This window comes from Vicugna pacos, chromosome 3 (genome assembly GCF_048564905.1).
Source record: "Vicugna pacos chromosome 3, VicPac4, whole genome shotgun sequence".
Lineage (NCBI taxonomy): Eukaryota > Metazoa > Chordata > Mammalia > Artiodactyla > Camelidae > Vicugna > Vicugna pacos.
In genome coordinates, this window is record NC_132989.1 from 77,456,332 (window position 1) to 77,479,357 (window position 23,026).

General features: G+C 40.7%; 1 protein-coding gene across 1 annotated transcript in view; it reads left to right on the plus strand.

The window, feature by feature from the left end:
- The window catches only part of ADAMTS6 (ADAM metallopeptidase with thrombospondin type 1 motif 6), a 254,223-nt gene extending 238,846 nt beyond the window's left edge, over positions 1-15,377 (plus strand). The window contains exon 24 of the mRNA XM_015245058.3: positions 12,190-15,377. Within this exon, the coding sequence (XP_015100544.1) occupies positions 12,190-12,299 (110 nt within the window). The 3' untranslated portion in view covers positions 12,300-15,377. The remainder of the gene's footprint in view (positions 1-12,189) is intronic.
- The last annotated feature ends 7,649 nt before the right edge of the window (positions 15,378-23,026 follow it).

A 23,026-nucleotide genomic window follows, 5' to 3' on the forward strand; every position in this document is an offset into this window, starting at 1 on the left:
TCTCTTGAGAAGGGCTCAAAATCTATGACAAGCAGAAGTATTTTTATAGTCATTATCCATTTTACATACCTTATGTACATAAATATCTGTGTGTCTTGTATAATCATGATCACAACTTTGTGAGAGTTGGTATAAGCAATGCGGAGACCGAGGCACAGGGTAGTCACTTGCCCGTGTGACGAGCCTAGGGAGTCATGGAGTCAGGATTTGAACCTAGATTTGGAAGAGCCCTGGGGCATGTTATTTTCAACTACATTTATACGCTATTCGTAATTCACTCTTTAAAATCGGGTATTTTAACATGAAAACAGAGCTTCTGATTATGAAATACAGAAACTTCTGGCATGACTGTCAGCCTGAGTCAAAAGATTAACCATTGCTGAAAGAATTGGCTTTTTGACATGCCCACAATAATGTCTGTTGAAGTTATGTTTGTAACTTCATTTTAAGCCATTTTAATAATTTCTCCAAAAGCTTCTCTATAGTGGGTAATTGTCATACATAAGCTTTGCAGCTTAAGATGTAATGCTGTTTTTAGAGTGGGCAGAATATCATTTGCCCCTGCACTTATTTCTGCCTTAAAGAAATTTCTTAAAATGGATAGGTGTTAATCTGATGTTTCTTGTATTATTTGGAGAAATACCTCATACCCATTTCTGCCTGGCCAAATCACCTTTTATTAATAATAATCTGAAGTAAGCAGTTAGAATAATATTTTTAGCCTTCTCAGTAAAGGAGGAAATTTTTAGGAAATTATTAATCCTGCAAGGTATGACTAATCTTACAATTGTTATTCTCTAAAGCTGTTGACTCATTTAAAGCAGGATCACTTTCTTTTACAAAATTAGAATTGAAGTACAAACAGCATATATGTTGTAACTTGTTTTGTGCTCTCTTTATCTTCCCAATAGCATATATTGAATATATTTAAATATCTAAAACTCTGTTCATTTCATCAGAAGCTAATTATTTAGTGTTTGCTATGGCCAGCTTCTGCCACTTATTATAAAAAATCCAAATATATTACAAGTTCATAATCTTACAGGGAAGATACTTCTGTTTTAAAAAAGCACAGTGGGATGTATTAAGTTCAGCAGTTTATGAAGTGCTAAGAGTGTTCAAATAAAGGACTAATGACAACCTTTTGGATTAAGGCAAGCTTCATAGACTAAGTGGTCTGTGAGCCAGCCGTAGTGCGTAGTTGGAAAAACCCAGCGTGTACCCTGAGAAAGAGGATGAAACAATTGATTTGAATCATAACTTGTCATCCATAGGAATATGAAATGGGCAGATAACATGAATTTCAAAAGAGAAGGGGCTCTTGCATGAAAGTAATGTGAGAGTGACCTGAGAGGGCTTCTGGAAGTCAGATTTCATAAGAAGTGCCTCTTAGGAAAGGAAAGTTTGGAGGAAAGTCCAGTCGTTGGGAAAGGAGCAGGTTCTGGTTAATGCAGGAGGTAGAAGAGTACCCCTCTTTTTCCAACAGAATCAGGTTCCCTTGACTCTTAGAGAGGAGGCTGCTGAGAATCTAGTTCATCTCTACCCCAAACAAGACAGGGTAGGACTAAGGGAAATTTCTTGGGATCTAAAGTACAGTCCTTCAGTGGGGTCTCTGTGGCTAACATAGGCCACCGATAGAACCTTAAGCATTGTTTCAACTACCATAATTTAGGAGATGATTCCTCTCCTAACATCTTGTTATGAAAATAATAAAAAGTTTCAAACATATAGCAGAGTTGAAAGAATTTTACAGTGAACACTCACCTCCTGTATTCTAGCGTTAACATGTTACTGAACTTGCTTTATCACATAGATATCTATCTGCCCTTCCCCCAAGGTGATGATGTTCAAATTATATGCTCTAGTCATCCAACCATTAATTCATTTAATTAGTCAACATACCTACTATGTGCCAGCCATTGAGACTATGAAAGGTCCCTGTCCTCAAAGGAAGTGCAGTTTAGTAGTGGTGGTAACTTGCAAACAAACGATTTTCACAATGTGGACAGGACTGTAACAGGGGTAGAAAGAAGCTACCATGAATACACAGAGGAAGGGGTAATTAGCAGCAGCATCATGCAGGAGGAAGGCTTGAGCAGGGCACAGGAAGGCTGGCCACAAAGACGTTAAGATGCTGGGCATTCCTGGCAGAGGACGACTGTGTGCAGTCACAGGGCTGTGGAGTCAAACATGATTCAGTATGGTCACAGTGGGTGGCAGATGAGCAGGCAGTGGAGATGAGGCTATAAAGAGAGAGACAGGGACTTGGTTTTGGAGGGTCCTATATGCAGTGGAAGGAAGTTAGGATTTTATCTATGAGTTCTAGGGAACAAGTGAAGGAAATTGGGGAGTGACATACTTAGGCTGGCAGGTGTATAAAGGGGCAGCTTTGTGTGGGAGGAGAGTTAAAAAGTTGTTATAAAAGTCCAGGCTAGAGATGATGAAGACTAGAACTCAGGCAGATATAGTAAGGATCATGAACTGGGGGAAAAGACTAACACAGAAAGGAGAGTGAAAAGATCCTGATGAACAATTAGACAGGGATGAGAATACGATATGCCAAAAAAAAAAAGAGAGAGAGAGAATACGATATGCCAGTGTCCACTATGACTCCCAAGTTTCAGATTTAGGTCACTGGACACTATTGATCATGGTAAGAAATTTAAGCTTCTATATGGAAATTAAGCACATTAGTCCCCAAAAGCTGTACAAATATAATGGAGTTTAAATAAGATTTTTAAAAATAAACACTGGAGAGAGGTTGAAGAAATGGAGGGAAGTTAAGGCAACAAAGGATAATAAGAAAGAAAATCAGAAGTGGAACATCAAGAAATCAAAAGTAAGTAGTGAGAGGGAAATCGGTGGAGGAGGAAGAAAGGCGATACAATTTGCCATGTTCAACATCTGCTTTAGTTTTTTATTCCTGAAAACCTTCAGCTAAGGACTAAGGCGATATAGGCTTGATCTTGACAGACTGCCACTGCCACTGATGGGGGTAATACTACATCTGCTAAGAGTGAATTATAGACATACTGAGTATCACTGCATTTGAAATACTACTCAGAGTAATTTTTTTAAAAAATACATCTGGCAGTTAGGACTAGCCTACTCAAGCTCACCTGAAATTCTGTCCCAAATGCCATTTTATTCTTTTTTATGCAGTTTCAAGTTCCCTTGTAGTTTATATGGTAAGTCTTTTCAGCCTCTCAAGAGCACAAGGCACTCTGTCATCTAGCATTTATTGCTGCCAGGTAATGATTCATGGTATGGAAAGGTGAGCAGGAAAGATGTGGTTAGTGTACATTGGTTTACCAGCCCTGGCTGTCTAACAGTGGCTTTGGTGGGTCTCAGTCTGCCTCAAGTAAGGACTCTGAGCAGCTCCAGAAGTCTCTTAAGATCCCTGGAACAAAACAGCTACTGAATTTGGGTTTTAAAGTCAACATCTAATATATTAAAATCAGTGAAAGACATGGATAGTGAAGGTCATTTGAACTTTGATTTTAAGGAGATAAGGAAGACCAGTCATTTTTGTGGCCATTTTAAAGAACTCATAATCTACCTTAGCATTCAAGTTCACATTGCTGGCTATCTGGTTTGAAAAGAACCCTGGATTTGTGTTGGGCTCATAGCACCTCAAAGTTGACTATGGTACCCAAAGAATAAGACTGGATAAGAAGAAACTGAGAAAGCAAAGAAAGAAAGGAATGGTTTAGTCCATTCTAAGATGCAATTAGAATAAAGTTCCACAGTTGATATCACCTTGCTTCAAGGATAAAAAATTTGATGTACTATTCCCACTGCAATGAATAATACTGAGTTCCCAAGCAAAGCCAGTCTGAATATATAAACTGTCAAGATCTCAAGTACAATTTCATCAGGAAAAGTATGCTGAGTTCACATCCCCCAGCCACAGCTCCCTCCTGCACCACACATGCACATGCACATGCACAGCCTTTACCATCTCACTTCTCTCCAGGCTCTGCATCTCCAAGGGCAGTTTGACAGAGATACAGCTGTTTGCACTTTTGTAATCCAAAAGATAGACCCTTAAGTGAGAGTCATAACTCTCTGCTTACTGGTTCTTCCTCTGAATCTCATAAAGAGTTTACAGGCACAGGGAACATGCATTCTCCAGTGAAAGATGCTGACTGGTCCAACCTGGTCATGGAAGGATACATCCCTGTGTATCCCAGCTCCTCCAATGATACAATTTAGGCAGGCTTGGCAACATTTTATGAAAATAAATACAAGAGCGCTGCATTTCAGGAGTTGCTCTTGTACTCCATGGATTAAGTCAAGACATCAGAGTCACAATGAATCTGAATCCAATTGCTTCCTAAATTCATAAGCCTCTGTTCAGCTATTTTTGAAAGCATGCCTCTTAGGTGAGAGTTCTGAAAGATTAATGTAAAGCACCTGGGGAAAAAACCCATTGGCATATCAGTAATAAGTAGATTCATGTGTTGCCTTTGAAACTGTTTGCCTAATTTTGTCATTCAACTCTACCAAAACCCAGATTACCAATGAGACCCACTTCAGCATATGTGGCAAGTTACTTAAGATTCTAATCATGGGTTTAGTTCACATCGTAGGGCCTAGGGGCTGGCTTCCAGCCCTTGATATATTCCCAAATCTCTCTGAGAAGAATTTAGGTATATTCCATAAATTGTCATTGCCACCAGAAATCTCTGGCCTTGGGTAAAGTGAAACTATTTTCGGTCAGGTGGATGAGAAGAAATGTAAAAAAAGAGAAACTAGTTAGGTCCACAGAATATGTCCTAGAAACCATACAATAAGGACCTCCACCCTTCCAATAGCCTCAGAAGAAAAAAGCTATAATGTCTTGTCATTCCCCTCCCTAAGAGTATTTAGCTGGTACATGATGATAGTCGAGGAGAAAATCAGGCTCCTTCATCTGAAAATCTTTGACCCTGCTGGATCAGATTCCACTACTCAAAAAGCAGTAGATGTAAGTGTAGCTACATGAAAAAAATATCATAGTAAAGACCAAACCTTCAAGACAGTTCAATTTCAGAGTGATTGTATTACAGAAAGATTCAACCTAAAGAATTCCTTTTAGTAACTCTCCTAGGATAATTGTTTATTTGCAGATTATGTATTACTTGGATAGAGAAAAACCAATCGTTAGGTATTTTAGATATCAGCTAGAAATCTGTACTAACTCAAGATCATTCAGAAATTAAACCAGAACATGGTTATTGTTTTGGTTTCAATGGGAAGATGTGACCTATTTTATGCACAACTTTTCCAGAATGGTTTTATCACAAATGTAAGCTGTATTATGTATTGGCTGAAGGATGGGAATGAAAAGACTGTTTAATATTTTCAATGGGCTTTGAGGATGAGGCAGACAGACTAGTGAATAATAAGTTTTATAATTAAGACCTCTTAACGATTTACATCCACAAAATGTCAGTGAGTCAATCCAAGGGCTAATCAAGTAAAACCTCTCTAGCTAAGCTCAAAAAGTGACACGTAGGCTGAATGCATCAATATAATTTAAACCTTGTGCTAATATTTTTAAGATTACATTCAGCTTTCTGTAATGATGGGGCTTTAAAACTTCTTGGTGTGTTAAAATTACCTTTCACTCATGTAATTTTACAAAATTTGGGAAGAAAGGGGTAGCTGAAGAAATGTAATCAGGCTGTTCTGAATGCCTGCAACCTAGAAACCACCTTTAAAAAATATATATTTTCACCTTCTCTAAGGTGCAGAGCAAATCTCCCAATATTGATGTCCCCACAGGTTGGCTTATCACTAATATCAGCCAAAAACGCAGAAGCATTGACAGGCAGAAACCTTTTTGCATTAAGATGCCAAGAATACTCCCAAAACCGAGTGGTTTTGGAGTCAGACAAACCTGATCTGTGGTTCCAGTTCTCAGACCAGCTAGCTGTGTGACCCAAAATGAGTTTTGTAACCTTTTTGAGCTTCAATTTTGCCATCTATATAAGGCTGACAGGATTAAATTTAGAAAGGTTAAACATAAATAAATACGTAAAACTGCCTAAGGCAATGCCTCGCATATATATTTTTTCTCTTTATTTTATTTATTTTATTTTATTTTTTAATTGAAGTATAGTCAGTTACAATGTGTCAATTTCTAGAGTACAACATAATGTCCCAGTCATACGTATATATACATATACTCGTTTTCATATTCTTTTTCATTAAAGGTTGTTACAAGGTATTGAATATAGTTCCCTGTGCTACACAGAAGAAATTTTCTTTTTATCTATTTTTATATATACTGATTAACCTTTGCAAATCTCAAACTCCCAAATTTATCCCTTCCCAACTCCTTTCCCCCAGTAACCATAGAATTGTTTACTATGTCTGCAAGTCTGTTTCTGTTTTGTAGATGAGTTCATTAGTGTCCCATTTTTCCTTTTTTTCTTTTCTTTTTTTAGTCTCCACATATAAGTGATATCATATGGCATTTTTCTTTCTCTTCCTGGCTTACTTCACTTAGAATGACAGTCTCCAGGTCCATCCAGGTTACTGCAAATGGCATTATTTTATTCTCTGTTAAGGCTGCGTAGCATTCCATTGTATAAATATACCACAAATTCTCTATCCAGTCATCTGTTGGTGGACATTTAGGTTGCTTCCATATCTTGGCTATTGTAAATAGTGCTGCTATGAATATAGAGGTACATGTGTCTTTTCTCATTAGAGTTCCCTCCAGATATATGCCCAGCAGTGGGATTGCTAGATCATATGGTAAGTATATTTTTAGTTTTTTGAGGAATCTCCATACCATTTTCCATAATGGCTGCACCAAACTACATTCCCACCAGCAGTGTAGGAGGGTTCCCTTTTCTCCACACCCTCTCCAGCATTTATTGTTCATGGACTTTTGAATGATGGCCATTCTGACTGGTGTGAGTTGATACCTCATTGTAGTTTTGACTTGCATTTCTCTGGTAATTAGTGATATTGAGCACTTTTTTCATGTCCCTATTGGCCATTTCTGTGTCTTCATTGAAGAATTGCTTGTTTAGGTCTTCTGCCAATTTTTGGCTTGGGTTTTTTGTTTGTTTTATTATTAATTTGTATGAGCTGTTTATATATTCTAGAAATTGTCTTTGTCAGTTGCATCATTTGCAAATATTTTCTCCCATTCCATAGGTTGTCGTTTTGTTTTACTTATGGTTTCCTTTGCTGTGCAAAAGCTTGTAAGTTTAATTAGGTCCCATTTGTTTATCTTTGCTTTTATTTCTGTTGCCTGGGTATACTGCCCTAGGAGAACATTGCTGAGATGTATGTGAGATAATGTTTTGCCTATGTTATCGTATAGGTTTATTGTGTCTTATGTTTAAGTCTTTAATCCATTTTGAGTTTATTTTTGTGTATGGTGTGAGGGAGTGTTCTAACTTCATTGATTTACATGCTGCTGTCCAGTTTTCCCAACACCACTTGCTGAAAAAACTTTTCTCCATTGTATATTCTTGTCTCCTTTGTCAAAGATTAATTGACCATAGGTCTGTGAGTTTATTTCTGGGCTCTCTATTCTGTTTCATTGATCTATATATCTGTTTTTATGTTAATATCACAATGTTTTGATTACTGTAGCTCTATAGTATAGTCTGAAGTCTAGGAGGGTTATTCCTCCGGCTTTGTTCTTTTTCTTCAATATTGCTCTGGCAATTCTGAGTCTTTTGTGATTCCATATGAAGTTTAAGATTATTTGTTCTAGTTCTGTGAAAAATGTCCTTGGTAATTTGATAGGGATCACATTAAATCTGTGGATTGCCTTGGGCGGTATGGCCATCTTAACAATATTGATTCTTCCAATCCAAGAGCATGGATTATCTTTCCATTTCTTTAAGTCATATTTAATTTCCTTACTCAGTGTTTTGTAGTTCTTCATGTATAAGTCATTCACTTCCTTGGTCGGTTCTATTTCTAAGTATTTTATTGTTTTGGATGTGATTTTAAAAGTGATTGTTTCTTTACTTTCTTTTCCTGCTATTTCATTGTTACTGCAAAAAAATGCAGCTGATTTCTGTATGTTAATCTTATATCCTGCTACCTTGCTGTATTTTTTTATCAGCTCTATTAGTTTTTGTGTGGAGTTTTTAGGGTTTCCTGTATATAGTATCATGTCATCCACATATAGTGACAATTTACCTCTTCTCTTCCAGTTTGGATCCCTTTTATTTCTTTTTCTTGCCTGATTGCTGTGGCTAGGACTTCCAAACTATGTTGAATAGAAGTGGTGAGAGTGGACATCCTTGTCTTGTTTTAGATTTTAGTGGCAAGGCTTTCAGTTTTTCACCACTGAGTATTATGCTGGCTGTGGATTTGTCATAAATAGTTTGTATTATATTGAGATATGTTCCCTCTATACTCACTTTAGTAAGAATTTTTATCAGGCTGTTGAATTTTATCAAATGCTTTTTCTGCATCTATTGAGATGATCATGTGTTTTTTGTCCTTTCTTTTGTTGATGTGTGGTGTGTCACGTTGATTTGCATATGTTGAATCATCCTTGTGTCCCTGGGATAAATTATTTTTAGTAATCATTACTAGACTAATATCTCATGGAGTTTAAAAACTTATAAAATGGAAGACCAGTCATGGTCGACTTTCTTTGGTGGATAGGTTTTCATCACCCTGAAGACCAATTCTTCCAGTCCAGGCAGTCCCTAGAAGGAAAACCCAAGAAGTAGGAATGAGGTCTTCCTCAGGGCCCCTCCTTCATGGGAACCCCCTACATTCCATCAAGGCTAGGTGTCCTTCTTGAGTGCCCAGGAGTCACCATTTAATGGGCCCATTATCCAAGGCTTGGCAGTCCCCAACCCCTGGATCTTCCCCCGGATCTCTCCTCACTCCCACCTTATCATAATTCACCTGCTCTTTGTTAAAATCTATTCATTAATTTGCTTCTGTGTGCCAATGTGTAGCCCTTACTCAGAGCCTATATACCGCTTGACAGGGATCCCAGAGAAATAATACAGAATAGTTGTTCTCAGAGACACATGTGTTAGTGGTAACAGTAACAAGAGGTAATAAACTAAGTGCTCACTCTGTAGGCATTACCTCATGTAAGCCTCACAACACCCTATGATGAGGTGGTCTTATCACTGTCCCCATTTCATAGATGAAAAAACTGAGGTTTGGAGAGGTGAAGTCATTTGGCCAAGGACAAACAAATCCTGGGAGGAAGCAGCACCAGAATTCATCCCCAGATCTGCTCCCCTCAACCCCTGGTGCAGGCAGGTCCTGGGACACTCATAAGCAGTCTTTGCCTCCCTAAGCTTGATCTTGCTCCCAGGACCCAAATGATTCCCTGCTTTCAATCAAGTTACTTGGAATCAAATTAGCTGAGAACTAACTTAACAGGTACTGGGAAGTTCAGAGGTGGCTACCTTGGCAGCTGCCTTTAGCCTTTCCCTAGACTGTTCCTGGACACTGTTCCTGGCCGAAGGGCTGTGCTGGAGCCCCTGCCTGCAAATGAATCTTCTCATTTCCAGCAGCCATCTCAGGAGCTGAATCCCTGAGTATTTATTTATACTGGTAACAGCCTGAGTACGTGGACGGGAGGGGTAGTTGGAGGAAAAAATAATTTATGAATATTTTATTTTATTTATTTGTTATCTATTATTTAATCAGATTCCAAAGTCTAAATCTAAAAGAAAAATCTGTGAATTTTCTTGTATTTTGCTCATCTCAGAATTTCCCTGGTCCAGAAATTCTTCCAAAAATGAAGTAATGAATCTCCCAATAAACTAGTACTTCAGAAAATATTCTTATTTTGTCTTCAAACTGACGTACCTATAGAACAGCATTTTCTCAGCAGTGATCTAAATATTACATCCTCACTGAGAAATTCAGAGTACAACTTACTGTCATCAGGTGGTAAGAGATAATAATAACTAGTAGTGATAATAATAATAATAATAATAATAATAATAATAATAATAATAATAATAGTAAGTCAATGTCCTATACTTACTGAATGCCAGTGATGCGCTAAGTGATGACACAGGACACACAGGCTACATGTGGGAGCGGGGAAGCTCATCATCCCTATTCACAAACAGGGATGCCTAACTTCTTATGCACAGAGAGGTTAAGTAACTTGTTCAGAGTCATAAAGTTACTAAATAGTAAAGCTGGCCTTAAACCCAGGCAGTCTGGCTTCTAATTTTATTTCCTTGTACTATTAAAACAACCAATCCTTCTCTATTTGTTTATCAACTAAATCATTTTTATATTTTGGCAAAGAAGACCAAAGCCCAACGTTTATTTGGTACTTTAAGCCGTCCCACCAAGCCCGGTCACAGAGCTTTGAGAGTGGTAGTCTCCGCCGGCGGGCTAACCCATTAGGATGACGATTTGAAATTAAAGATGAGTGATATTGGGTCAGCTTTTCTCATCATTTATACTTAGCTTTTCTCATCCTTCTAATAATTGCATTAACTGGATGATATATCCCTCTTGGTAACACTAGAACAACTTTTTTTCTTACCACAAAAATATTCTTAGTCTTAATGTTTTCTTGGTTACCTTTTACTGGTCATGACGCAGAGGGGAAATAAGTGACTTCCAAGTTAAAATATATGGAAATATTTTCATCTCAACTTCAAACTTGATTCACCAGGTATCATAGATTTTTTTTCTTATTCTTTTTCTTTTTCTTTTTTTTTTTTTTAGTGCAAAGTTTCGAGAAATTTTTCATCTCTCCTACCTTCTTTCAGCCAAAACTTAAATTTATTGAGAATCCTAGTGTGGAAAGTTTCTGTTCAAATTTCTAACTCCTACTCTCTCTGTAGCTCACATCTCTGTTAAGGGAGCTTCGTAGTGGCAGAGCTCATGCTTTCAGAGGATTGAGGATTACAGCGTAACATTTTACGTCTTTCATTGAAAAAGCCATGAAAGTGAGATCAATAAAACTGTTACTTTTCAATAATGAGAACTAGAAACTTTCCCATTTCTTTGCATTTAATTTTCTAAGTTTATCATATGGCTCATGTACCACGTACATGATTTCTTAGAACTTTAGTGGATTTCTGAAGCCAGGGGAAAAACAAGGCAAATAAACAAGGAAACAACAACAATGCTGCTCTGTTACACTGAATGTTCCCCAGTGTTCTGCCTGATTCTAATTACCTTAAACAATTTACCCAGAATGCTTCAGTGTAACCACCTGGAAAAGTGAGGGTGGAACTTTGGTTCTGGGAGGCACATGGAAATTTAATTACTAGATTTACAAAGTATTTTAAAATCCCCAGATAAAAGTGACCAGAAGACTGGAGGAAAGTATCATCGTTAGCAGTATGAGCCTAGGCAGGGTGGCGGGGCTTTCTGAGAGTCGGAGGCCGACATCTCTTTCTCCACACTGGCTCCTCAACCTTGTCTTCAGCAACCAGCCTTGAGGGGAGGCAGAGAAAGAATCATTTATTCACCTTCTGGCTGCAAGAACTGCAGACTTCAACTGGGGCAATTCTAGCACTGAGGAGAAAACACACATAGGAAAAAAGAAGGCCATGTCTCACTTCCAAATTAAAAAAAAGACATTTCTACATGTTTCCATAACCCACAGACTGCTGCCATTTGAGGCCAACCCCTCAGAGTTTTCCTCTTTGTCTAGTACAGTTGCTGAATCTAGGCCACTGTCAGCAGTCCTTTTCGTTCACCCAGGCCCATCCCCACACCCCACAGATGCAGAGATTCTCCTGAGACGTGTACTTTGGTATCAAACAATGCAACTCATGTTTGATTTTGGATAACCTTGCACTGCTGAATAAAATAACCCTTGAGAAAGAAGCAATAAAAGCTCTGTAAGAAAAATGACTCATGTTTCCAAGCTGTCTAAAGTGATCACTTATCCCAACAAATGGTAATTCTTTCAAGACACAGTGGGCATGCACCATACTTATAAAAGTCTGGGAGAAAAGCCTTGCAATCATTTTTTTTTAATTCGTGTTAAAATATATCAAAAGACTGTTCCTGGTAGGCTGTACCAGACAGGATATGCTTAAAAACAAAAGCAAAACCCATATGGATGTGAAAGCCAAGGTGGAACTGGCGCAAGGGGCAAGGGTGTGTGTGGGGCGGGGGGGACTGGTCCTTGCCGAACATCCAGGCTCATCGTCTTGTGTATGTACTTGTTTATATGCCTCTAATTGTTTTCCCATTTCTGCCCTCACTCGTTAGAGTGCAAAGATGTGAACAAAGTGGCTTATTGCCCACTGGTGCTGAAGTTCAAGTTCTGCAGTCGAGCATACTTCAGACAGATGTGTTGTAAGACCTGCCAAGGACACTGACCCACGGAAAGCCAGAGAGAGCGCCTTGTCATTCATCATGGAAGTGCATCCGTCACAGAGAGCCACCCAGAGGAAGAGGATTGATGTCCTTGCAAATGCATTACCCTGTGGAAAACGTAACCACTGGTCAGCCCGAGCTGACAGGATTTCAATATTATTTTAACTTCTGTGAAGTGGGATTTATTGATCCAAAGTGCTGGACACAGAATTAGGAGGGAATGCCAGATTGGAGAGATCCAAACAACACAGGGAGACTTGCTTACTGTGGAACGTTTGTGTTCTTTCGAGTAAATCCAATAGCCTGTTTACCTCCTTGGACCATTAAGATAATTTTTATTATGGACTTAGCAATGACACTGAATCCATTTGTATTTAAAACTGTTTAAAATGTAGCTGTTATGACTTGGTCAACTATGGAAGTAAAGAAGATTCAGAAATCTTAAGTCATAGCTTAAAAATATTTACTATACTTTATCTCACTACAACTGCACCACAATTTAAATTCTAAAATGGGCTTTGAACTGTAATTTAAGGAGCAATTATAAATCAAAAGTAATGCAAGTTTGTATTATTCTTCTTCATTCCACTTAATTTCCTTAGGAGTCAATCCCCCTGTTCTGAACACTGCTGTGAGCCATGTAGAAACTACATTAAGCCGAACAACAATGAAGGACTTAGTTGAAAGCAGTGCATCAGTTACTGCAGCTGTGCAAGTCTGTAAATTCACTGCTAAAGGACTGGCCAACTTGCCATTGTGCAAGTGAAGCTGAGATTTCCATTAAAACTTTAAGAGAAAAACATTTCAATTTCATGCAGAAGCCAGACCTGGGGTATGGTAGAGACTGAAGTGCCAGCCCTCTGGTGCCATCACACAGGATGCCTCAATTCTTACTTGAGTCACCCCAACTCACTTGTGTTTACATCCTCTCCAGCCACAGAACGGCTTCTGCCCTGTTGGATTGTTGCATATGCATGTTGAGCTTACCGAGATGATACCATGCAAAAGATAGACTGGCTCAGTGACAACCAGGCAGACCCTTTTGCTGACAATTACGATGGGTTCCAGATGTCCCTTCTTTGATATGGCAGAGGGGCACTTATTTATATGAGAGCAAGTGTGTGTGTGTGTGTGTGTGTGCGGGCGCTTTTGGGTGTGTGGGTAGATGAGTGTGCTTGCACATGAATGTGCTATTTCTGTGAGTTTTAAAGTAGGCAAGGGATAACAACCAAAGAAGAAAAACTCATGAAGACTAGAGAGCATAAAGCATAATTTTAACAGTCACTCAACCAAGTATTTTGTATTTTTTATGGATACTCTGAATGGCAACTAAATGTGAAACCCAGTTTCTTGGGCGAGTCAAATTGTAGAATCAAATCCACCTAAATTAAGTTGACTGGCTTATATCCTCCCTGTCCACCAGTATCACATCATGCTCATCAAAAGATCTGACATAGAGAATTTAAGAAGAGAGAGAAAAAGAAGAGGGTACTTGCTTATATGAATATTTTGTACTTGAACACTTGCAGCAGGTTCTTGATGAATGTGTTTTGTGTCCTACACGTGTGTGCGCCATGTGACAACACCTCAGACTCAAACCAAACAGCTACTTTTAAAGATACTACCTGCAGTAAAAGAGTATGTCTGACTTAAAGCCATCACTGTGCTCTGAAACGGCATGTCAGGCGTGTCACATATGCTATGACCTAGAGTGGTTGATTAGGTTTTTCAGAAAGAAAGAGAGACTCACAAACATCAGAAACCAACCTAAACATCAGGTATGCTGTGGACAGTCGGCACGGAACGTTCCTCTGCATGCTCAGTCTGTCACCCGGCGTTCTCGCCTGCTTTCTCAGCACCGCAGCTCACGGCCCTGAGTTTCCAGAGAGAGCTCCTGATGATAGACGAGTGGCCAGGGCCCCCATCAGTGCTGCCCTAGAAGGCAGCCCAAGTGCCTCCTCAGCCATTCAGGGAAGGGCAGGCAGCCCACACTTGGGCAGCACGGCCCCAGCACTGGCTTCCCTTGGCCCCTTGCGAAGAGCAGTTAACTTGGTGCTAATGTGCCCTGGTGACGTACAATACACGAACAAAGGATGAGTGGTTTCTGTGGCATTTTAGGCTTACGTTTGCTATCAGAATCTGCTTTTCTCCAACACAAATATCAGCTCATGTTTTTATTTCCAAAAGATTTCTTACATTACTAACCAAAGGCAACTTTTCACCTCACCTGGGAGCTAACGCTGTGAGGGCCACCCCCTGTGCCCTGTGCAGCACCCCGACTGGTGCTAGAAGAGGAGGACAGCCAGTGTCCCTCTGGGGTGTGCAGGCGCACCAAGGCCAGGAGGCAGAGGACTCCTGGGGGCAGCGTCAGATCACCTTTCTAGAAAGCGCCAGGCATGGGATGGAACATGACCAAACACTTTCAGTAGGCCTTGAATTTAAACCTGAGTGGGGAGAAATCATACCCCACAGTGCACCACGGCACTGCTACTACCCTGTAGTCACCACGTGGCACATGGTGCTCTGGCCCTGAACAATCACAGTAGGACAGTCGCCGGACACTGAGCCGCCCGGCAGGCCCTCCAGGAGCGGTGAGCTATGTAGGCTACTTAGGGAGCCCTAAGGAAACCGGTGCCCGAGGCCAAGAGCAGTAGCTGCCACTGGCACGAAGGCCCACCAAAAAAGGCAAGGCAAACACACCCAGCAGATTAAACCCCTGACATACATATGACTCCCCAAACAGTCCATTTCATTAGGAATTTTATTATCTGAGTGAATGTCACATAGGTATCCTTAATAATACAGAATGAAATTACCTTTGTATTATTGTGATTAGTTGTTGCTTATTATTTTATACTCAGTATTAATGTGGTACACTGTTGCTTTTTTTTTTTTTGCTTTTGTAAATTATATTCTAATTTATTGCCATGTTTCCTAACACTTGTCCTACATTCAATCTCCTGCTTGTAATGAAAATGAAAAAAGTCATTGTAACACTTGATGGAGTGAAATTCCACACCAGGCACAGATTTTTTTTAACATAGATAATTTAGTGAAAATAAAATTTCAGCTTGTAAGAATGATTCAGATGAAAGTTGTCTATTCCCTGAAAAGCTGGTGTTAACTCACAGTAGGAGGAATGTATCCCTTGGAACACCACAGTACATTATCCAGATTTTCCAGGTAGCATCCAGGATTGAGATACTTTGTTGCATCATTGTTACCCTCCTCAGAGGATGCATCTATTTGTGGTATTTCAGTAACATGTAAATGCAAGGCCTCAGTTATTTCTGGGGGGGGGGGTCTATCCCCAGATGCCACTAGCCAACTATTCTGAGGCTAGAAAGGAAGTCCCGATTGGCCACTGCCAGATACCTTCAATCACATGGCCCACAATTTTCTTGCCCTCTCCTCCTTTTGCCTCCCATGTGAATTCTTTAGACTAGAAGAAGATGCAAAATACTTCACTGTGGAAAGGGTGTTGAACAAAGGGTTCGTGCTTGAGGGATTTTTCTACTCAGACTCAGTTGGGAGCATAGAAACCTGATGGGCATACCTTTCCACCTTCAGGCCTTCCACCTTCCTCTTAGGCTGAATCACTTGGCTGAACTGGGGGACACTATCATATGCAAAGGCAGCTCACTATGTGGTTAGAATGAAGCTCAGCAGCTAATATGAAGGTGGCTCTCCTGCATGATTAGCTCTTTGAGTACTTTCATAGTGACAGCTTCATCAGTTACATAAGATGTGCAATGTCCAAGCATGGTTGTGCTTTAATCCACCTACCCCATGCCCTTCCTCTACACATTCGATCTTATACATTAGAAGAAATCAGGTAAGCCGGTTAGATAGTCCCTAAGTCATCCTAGGAGCCAAAAGTCCTGGGACCAGCTATTTTAACCTACTGCATTTGCAAAGAGTGGTTCTGCCAGGAGTCAGGGAGAAGGGAATAGCAAGAAACGAGGCTCGCCTTCGCTTGGATTCCTCGGATTCAAGCCTATCTTCTCAACTACATTTGTTCTCAAGCTTCCAGTTAAATGTTTCTCTCCCTGTGAAATGTCTAAAGGGCACTTGCCTGCTTCACTGACAGCGAGGACAGTCTGCCTGCATAGAGAGTGTGCCGCTCTCCAAGGAGCTCTAGGGTCATCCTTAAGGCCAGGCAATGTTTTTTCGAGTAAATTAGGAAGAATGTTGGGTATTGATCCTGGTAACAAAAATGTGTGAATTTGTGTGGTAGGGTAAGAGTCGTTACTTTTAAAAGAAGGGAAAAGAAATGTAATTCAGGAAGAAAAAAAAAAAGCATAACCCAGGAGGACTGGAAAATTCTAAACAAGTGATGACAGAAAAAAAGATCAGTCACTGAATAAAAAAGTGACAGATAAACTGATTTGCAATTCTGTCTCATTCATATCATCAGAATGTTTGGGATAAGCTAACATATGTTTTTAAAAAGAACAGCTGTTCACGATGGTTTTGTGCTTCAGACTTCAAAACCTCAGGCTGGAACTTAAAAGGAAATGATCTTCTCCCATCTCCTTCTCAGAGTGTTATTTCTAGCATTCCTTGTCCCTCATTTCATCCACAGACAACGTCTGAGGCCAGAAATGAAACAGTGGTTTGAGGGCTGGCTCCACTCTCGGGGGAACCCAAGGTTATGCCCATATTGTCTCTTGGTGACGGCTTTCCTTAGGCCACTGAAAGCCTTTAGCTGCGTAGGTGATGAAAGCTAATTTCCATGATAATGTCCTGTCTTCTCCTAAACAGCACCCTGTGATTACAAGAGGACCTACTAGCACCTGATGTCCCCAGGTCCAGGGATTATGGAGCCTGAATATTCTCGTTCACCTGAAGACGTGGAACACCATTCCTGACTAGTCAGGTTCCATTGTCCCAGACCTTAAGGCTTGTGACATGCAATCAAGAGGCCTCTTCTTGGATCTTGGCTTGGATACCTTTCCTTACAGAGAGGTTTCACACAGGAGAAGGCAAGTTGTCCCACCAGCTCCAGGCTTCCCAGAAGTCAGAGTGCTTCTTCAGGTCAGTGGCTCAAGAGTGAGTGGCATCAGCCAGCCCAAGGCTGATGTATTTTGTGGGGGAGGGCCCAGTCGGTGCCTTCAGCAAGGGCAGTTGTGGATAGCAAGCAACCTTATGGGCCCATAGAGCAGTAATGGTGAGATGAGGACCCTGAAATCCCAAGCAAAAGTAGCAGCAGGAAGCTCCAGTCCAGGGCTAGAGGTGCGGCCTGTTTCTAGAGGGTAGCATCAGCCAGGATCAGTTACTTACACAGTCTCCCATGTCCCTGTTGTGCCCAGGTGCTGTGCTAGGCACTTAACACATGCGCTCTCGTGGAATGGCCTCTCAACAAAACCAGGACAGTACTGTCAGTCCCCACTTACAGGTGCCAAAACTGAGGCTCAGAGAGGTTAAGTAAGTTGCAAATGGTCACAGGCCAGTGACAGAGTGTCACCTCTTTGGCACATGTCAGGGAGCTGCCTGGTCTGCCTCTGGGACAGGGGAAGGATGCTTCTGTACCAGAGAGAAAATGACTCAGGCCAGAGGAAGTGGGGTCCTCCTTCCTGGGAGGCAGTGGGCCTGAGGCCTTGGAAGGGACCTCGGGGGTCAGGGAACGGTGAACTTTGGGCTCCTGTCTGGTAGGTGGTAGTGTTCACTATGAAAATTCCAGTGTGTGGTGACAAAATTACAAGTGGGGACCAAAAGTGGTTTCTGAGCATGTAGTTAGGGTACGTGGGAAGAGGAGGAAAAGGAAGGTCAGAGACACTGGAGGATGGACAGTGTCTGTGATGGCAGCAGCCAGACAACGCGAAGGCTCTTCCTGCCCATGAAACGTCCTGTTTTGAATCGCGGAGCCTATTCCTGCCTGACAGCTCCCACACCATTTCCAGACTTGCCAGATGGCCTTGCTGACCTGTTTCCACACAACTGGAGCAGAATAATTCCCATGTTGGCTTTGGGGTAAGTTTTGAAGAAGAAAGGTGGGTTTTTCTCTGTTTAAGTCAGAGCAGGACCATCGGGGCTTGAAAGCTCAGGCCATCGGGTTGCTGCCAACAAGCACATTCTTTGACCTTCTGCGGTGGGTCCACAGAGTGGAACCAGGTGCTCTTTCAGCCCATGCCAGAATGGACTGACCGCCCAACTGGCCACCTGCCTCCACCCCACCGACAGGGCTTTGGCTGGCCCTCTACCAAACAGCTGTGCTGGGAACCACAGGTGGCCACCCACACTTGTGCCCAGGCCAGCAGCTGCATTGGCCTGACTCAGCCTGGCAAGATGGACCTCGTGTGCCTTTGCCCTCTGCCCCAGCCCCTCCCCGAGCCAGGTCACTCAAGGGGCTGGGGAGAAGGAAAAGCAAAGCTCACAGACACTAAGGAATTGCTTTTGTGGTCCAAGGGCAAGCAAAAGCATACTGTTCTCTTCCCCTTCCTTCGGTAGCATCAATTTTGGTATTTTATTTTTAATCATTCCAATTAATCTGATACAAATGAATACTCATTTAGTTCCTGTGTGTTGGGTGTATTATTCTTAGAATAAAAATATCCTGGTGCTATGTATCTGTATAAACGAAAAGGCAAAGGAAGATGACATCCCAAGTTCAAAAACATAGTATGTAGTTATTATCGGGATAATAATAAGCATTACTTGATATCCTGAAAAAAACAACCAGAGAAGTGGCTAAAATATAATATGAGTTTGAATTAAAGTGAATAGCAAAAAAAAAAAAATTATCACAGCTGAATGAATTGCAATAAAAAATAATTTAATTCAGAGTTTTAAACTTTCAAACAGAAAAAAAGTAAAATTGAGAAATGAGATATATTTTAATTTGAGATTAAAAAGAGAAAATGTAAGTTGGAATTATGAAAGAAGATAATAACCTGGAGCCACTTTTAGCTTTGAGGATCTTCCGAGTGTAGGCTGGGCTAGGAAGATGTCATTCTCCACTGAGCTCAGGGGCCAAGCCCCCACCAAGGTGGAGAGCTCCTGCTGATGGGAGGGAAGAGGGGCTCACTGTTTCATTTCATCTCATATTTAATCTCAATTGCAGAAACTACATGTAACAACTCTCTTTTATGTCTGGCTTTTTAAATCAATGCATTAGAACTTAACTCTCCAAATGAGCACAGTTCCCTTCCATGTAATCACCCGAGATCACTCTGTACTCATTCTTAGAGCAAAATCATCACTCAAAACTGTTTACGAATTGCTTGTTTAGACTATCTCCCAGGGTAAGATGGATTTGATTTTCACAAAAGTCCAAAACCAAATGTGGTGAGTAATTTGCATATAATCATTCTGGCTACAAATATCTTCTTACAGATTGACCCCAGGTGATACTACAAAGCAACTCCAAATATGCTTTAAGTGACTTCTTTGAAGACTTTCACTCATTTGGATACAAGGGTGCTAGTGTTTTGTCTAAAAATTATTGGCATTGCTCTATAATCCAATTTAAGATTACTATAACACATTTCACTCTTTGCAATTCTAAAATTAGCTAGAATCTGGACCACCTAAACTGCTGTGTTATCTGTTAGGGAAAAGAAAGATCTCTGACCTCTCAGGGTTGAGTAAACCCTTCAGTCCAGGAAGCCAAACCACTTCTCAGACCCTGGAGGTTAGCAAACAGCTGTCCTTCCAGGATTCTCCTTCCAGTGGGCTAATTAAGCAAGGTCTGCCAGCAACATTAGGGAAGCAGCCACCGCCAAGTGAGCAAGACTCAGTGCTCTGCTTCCTCCCCACTGGGGCAGGGTGACCACACGGATGTGCAGCAACTGACACAATTGTAGATGTTGTTCCATTTCTGAAGCGCGATTCATTTCCCATTTGCTTAAATGATCATTCCAAGATGAGCCTGTGCTTGGATCCTTAACTGGCCGTGTGTGGGGCTGATAACCCAGCACTGAGTGTCCTCTCCCTTAGTCTGAAGTTGTTAATGATGTGTAAACAGATACAGATACTCAAACATGTGGGGGAGACTACTGTCGTAAGGAATTCCAAGAGTGGTCTTTTGAAGAGGATAGTTACTCCCTTATTTGTTTAATTTCAGAGTGAATTTTCACCATGCTTTTTTTTTTAATGAAACAGATACCCATGTATCTATCAAGACAGAAACCAAAGTTTCCCCCCCCCCAAATTTTTGCTGAAACTGCCTTAAATTCCACAATTTTTATGTCTTTTTTCCCCCTGAAAGAACTGAATGATTTTAAATTCACACCCTCTCTTTCTCAAGAGCCTCAAAAAGTCTCCTTGGGTGGCCTGGAATTCTTGTTCCTCAAAATTAGCAATAACAGCCATAGTCAGGGACACTTTTGGAGTCCATTGTCACTCCAAATTAAGAAGAAAACTTAACTTTAAATGTATTTACAGTTTCCCCTTCAAAGAGGCTAACCAGATCAATCTTTTCCATCAACTTCATAATAATCTAATTGCTGGTTATTGCCTAGGAGAAAAGCCCTGATGAGGCAGACAGATGGGGTCCCTTCAAAGAGTTCTAATGAAGAAAATGATGAATGAATATGTATTTACTTAATGCAATGTCCTTTATAAGAGTGAGAGGTGCTGAGAAATTAGAGGTGTTTCCTGCATCGCTGAAGATGTTTAATTCAAAATTTTTTGCTTTTGGTAAGAAATCATTACCTTTGTTTCTTTACCTTGTTTTTATTTATTTTGGAAATTTTCAAACATAAGCAAAAGCAGAGTAACTTGTTTGACGACTCTGTCTTCTCACCCAGGTTCTGGCAACTATGAACATGTGACCAGCCTTCTTTCCATCTCTACTCCTCTACTATGATTTATTTAAGAAACATTATATCACTTCATCATTAAATATTTTGGAATGTGTCCCTAAAAGATAAAGACTCTTAAAAATGACTACGTTACCATTAAAAAATATTTGCATTTACAATGTAAAATTTGCATTTGCTCTTTTTAGAACTACTGTCCCCACACTCAAAGAAAGTAATAAAAATTGTGTGTACTACTTAATGGGCATCTATTGTGCACTCTATTCCAGGCAGTATAGTAGGTGCTTTCTGTCCATTATCTTATCATCATTGTTATTGATTTTATAAAAGAGGAAACTGAGGCTAAGAGAGGTTGAGAGACTCACCCACTGACAAGTTGAGCTCAGCAAGACTGTGGAAAACCAGGATTTATGAGAAAACAGCTCTTCCACCGCCAGTACCTATCCTGTTTCTCTGTTGCGAATCACATTTAGGAAGAGGAACATCCAGCACCCCTCTCTGCTTGCTGGTCCCCAAAAACAAGTAACTCGTGGAGAAAACAATCCTCCTTCTCTGGCCCTTCTGGACCATTGCTGCTTCCAACCTTAGTTGCATAAGATATTGCTGCCTTCACGTAACTACCTTGTTGCTACAAATGATTTCAGCCATATTTTCCTTTATAACCAGCTATAAAAAGCTGCCCTAGTTAATAAAACTTCTCTCAAGTTTCCCCTTCAATCTCCAACTCCATTGTGAAATTTCCAACTGTGACCATAATTAATAACTAACTGTAACAAGCTCAACTGTGGAATAAAATGTGTAAATAAAAGTTGTCTGTAGAGAAGTGTCATGATGTCTGCAAATAGCTTTCAAAGAACTGATTTTTTTTTTTAATGAGGGGAGGTGTAGAGAGAGAGCAGAAAAACAAGTATGGCAAATGTTAGTAATTGGGAAATAGAGATAAGAAGCAAATAGGAAGAAAACGGCATAGAGTATGCGTGTGTGCACATGTGCATGGGTGTATGTGTGTATTCATATGCATGCGTATGTATGCATGTGTGCTCATGGGCCCCACGTGTATGCACATGCTTGTGCACATGCGTGTGCGTGTGTGTGTGTATGGAGAGAGGACGGGAGGAAATGAGCAATGGTGTATTGATATCTCAGTCAAAAAAGTTAAAGCTTAGTGAAATACTGTTTCCTATCCTTTTTCATCTTTCTAAGCAGGAAACCAAGTCAAGGGCAGGACTTGAAGTCACAAGTCTTTCATGGGAAGACTGGCCAGAAAGGAGAGCAGCTGGGCTAAGACCCAATTCTGAGTCCTAGTCTAACAATGAGTTTTTCTCAAGTTGGAGCAGTGGTTCCTAGACTTTCAGATTTCATGGACCAGTAAAATTTCAAACTACTTTGCAGACAGATGTAGAGTGGCTACCTTTTATTTTGCCAAGCAAAGACATTTTTTAAAAAATCTATTATTTACTATTGCCATAAAAGGTACCTTCCTAAAAGAAAGGACATTTTAACACCAAATACACAAATAACGTTACTCTTCAGAAGTTTCTACGTTGTTCTTATTTTTCCATTTAATGTCTTTTTCAAATAAGAAGGCTTTTAGCTCCAAGTATACACAACTACACGACAAGTGACCTGACCACTAACGGCAGGGCGGTTCCAGTTCCAGATGCAAGTCCACTGTCCACACGATCCTGGAGGACCGGGGACACCTTCTCCCCTCTGCTTATCTCCGTGTGCCCATGGCTTCCCTCATCTGCAAGACGATGGCGGCAGCTCCGAGGGTGCGTGCAGAAGAGACAGCAGCTAGCACAGAGAGGCAGCCCCTGCTGCTGTGTCACTATCACGGAGGAAGAATGTTCGCAGAAGCCCCCAGCAAAGGCACCCTCAGAACCCAGCGGCCAGGACTGAGCCACACTCCATGCCCCAGTGCCAGGGAGGCTGGGACGATCTGCAGTATCTTTGCCTCTCTACTG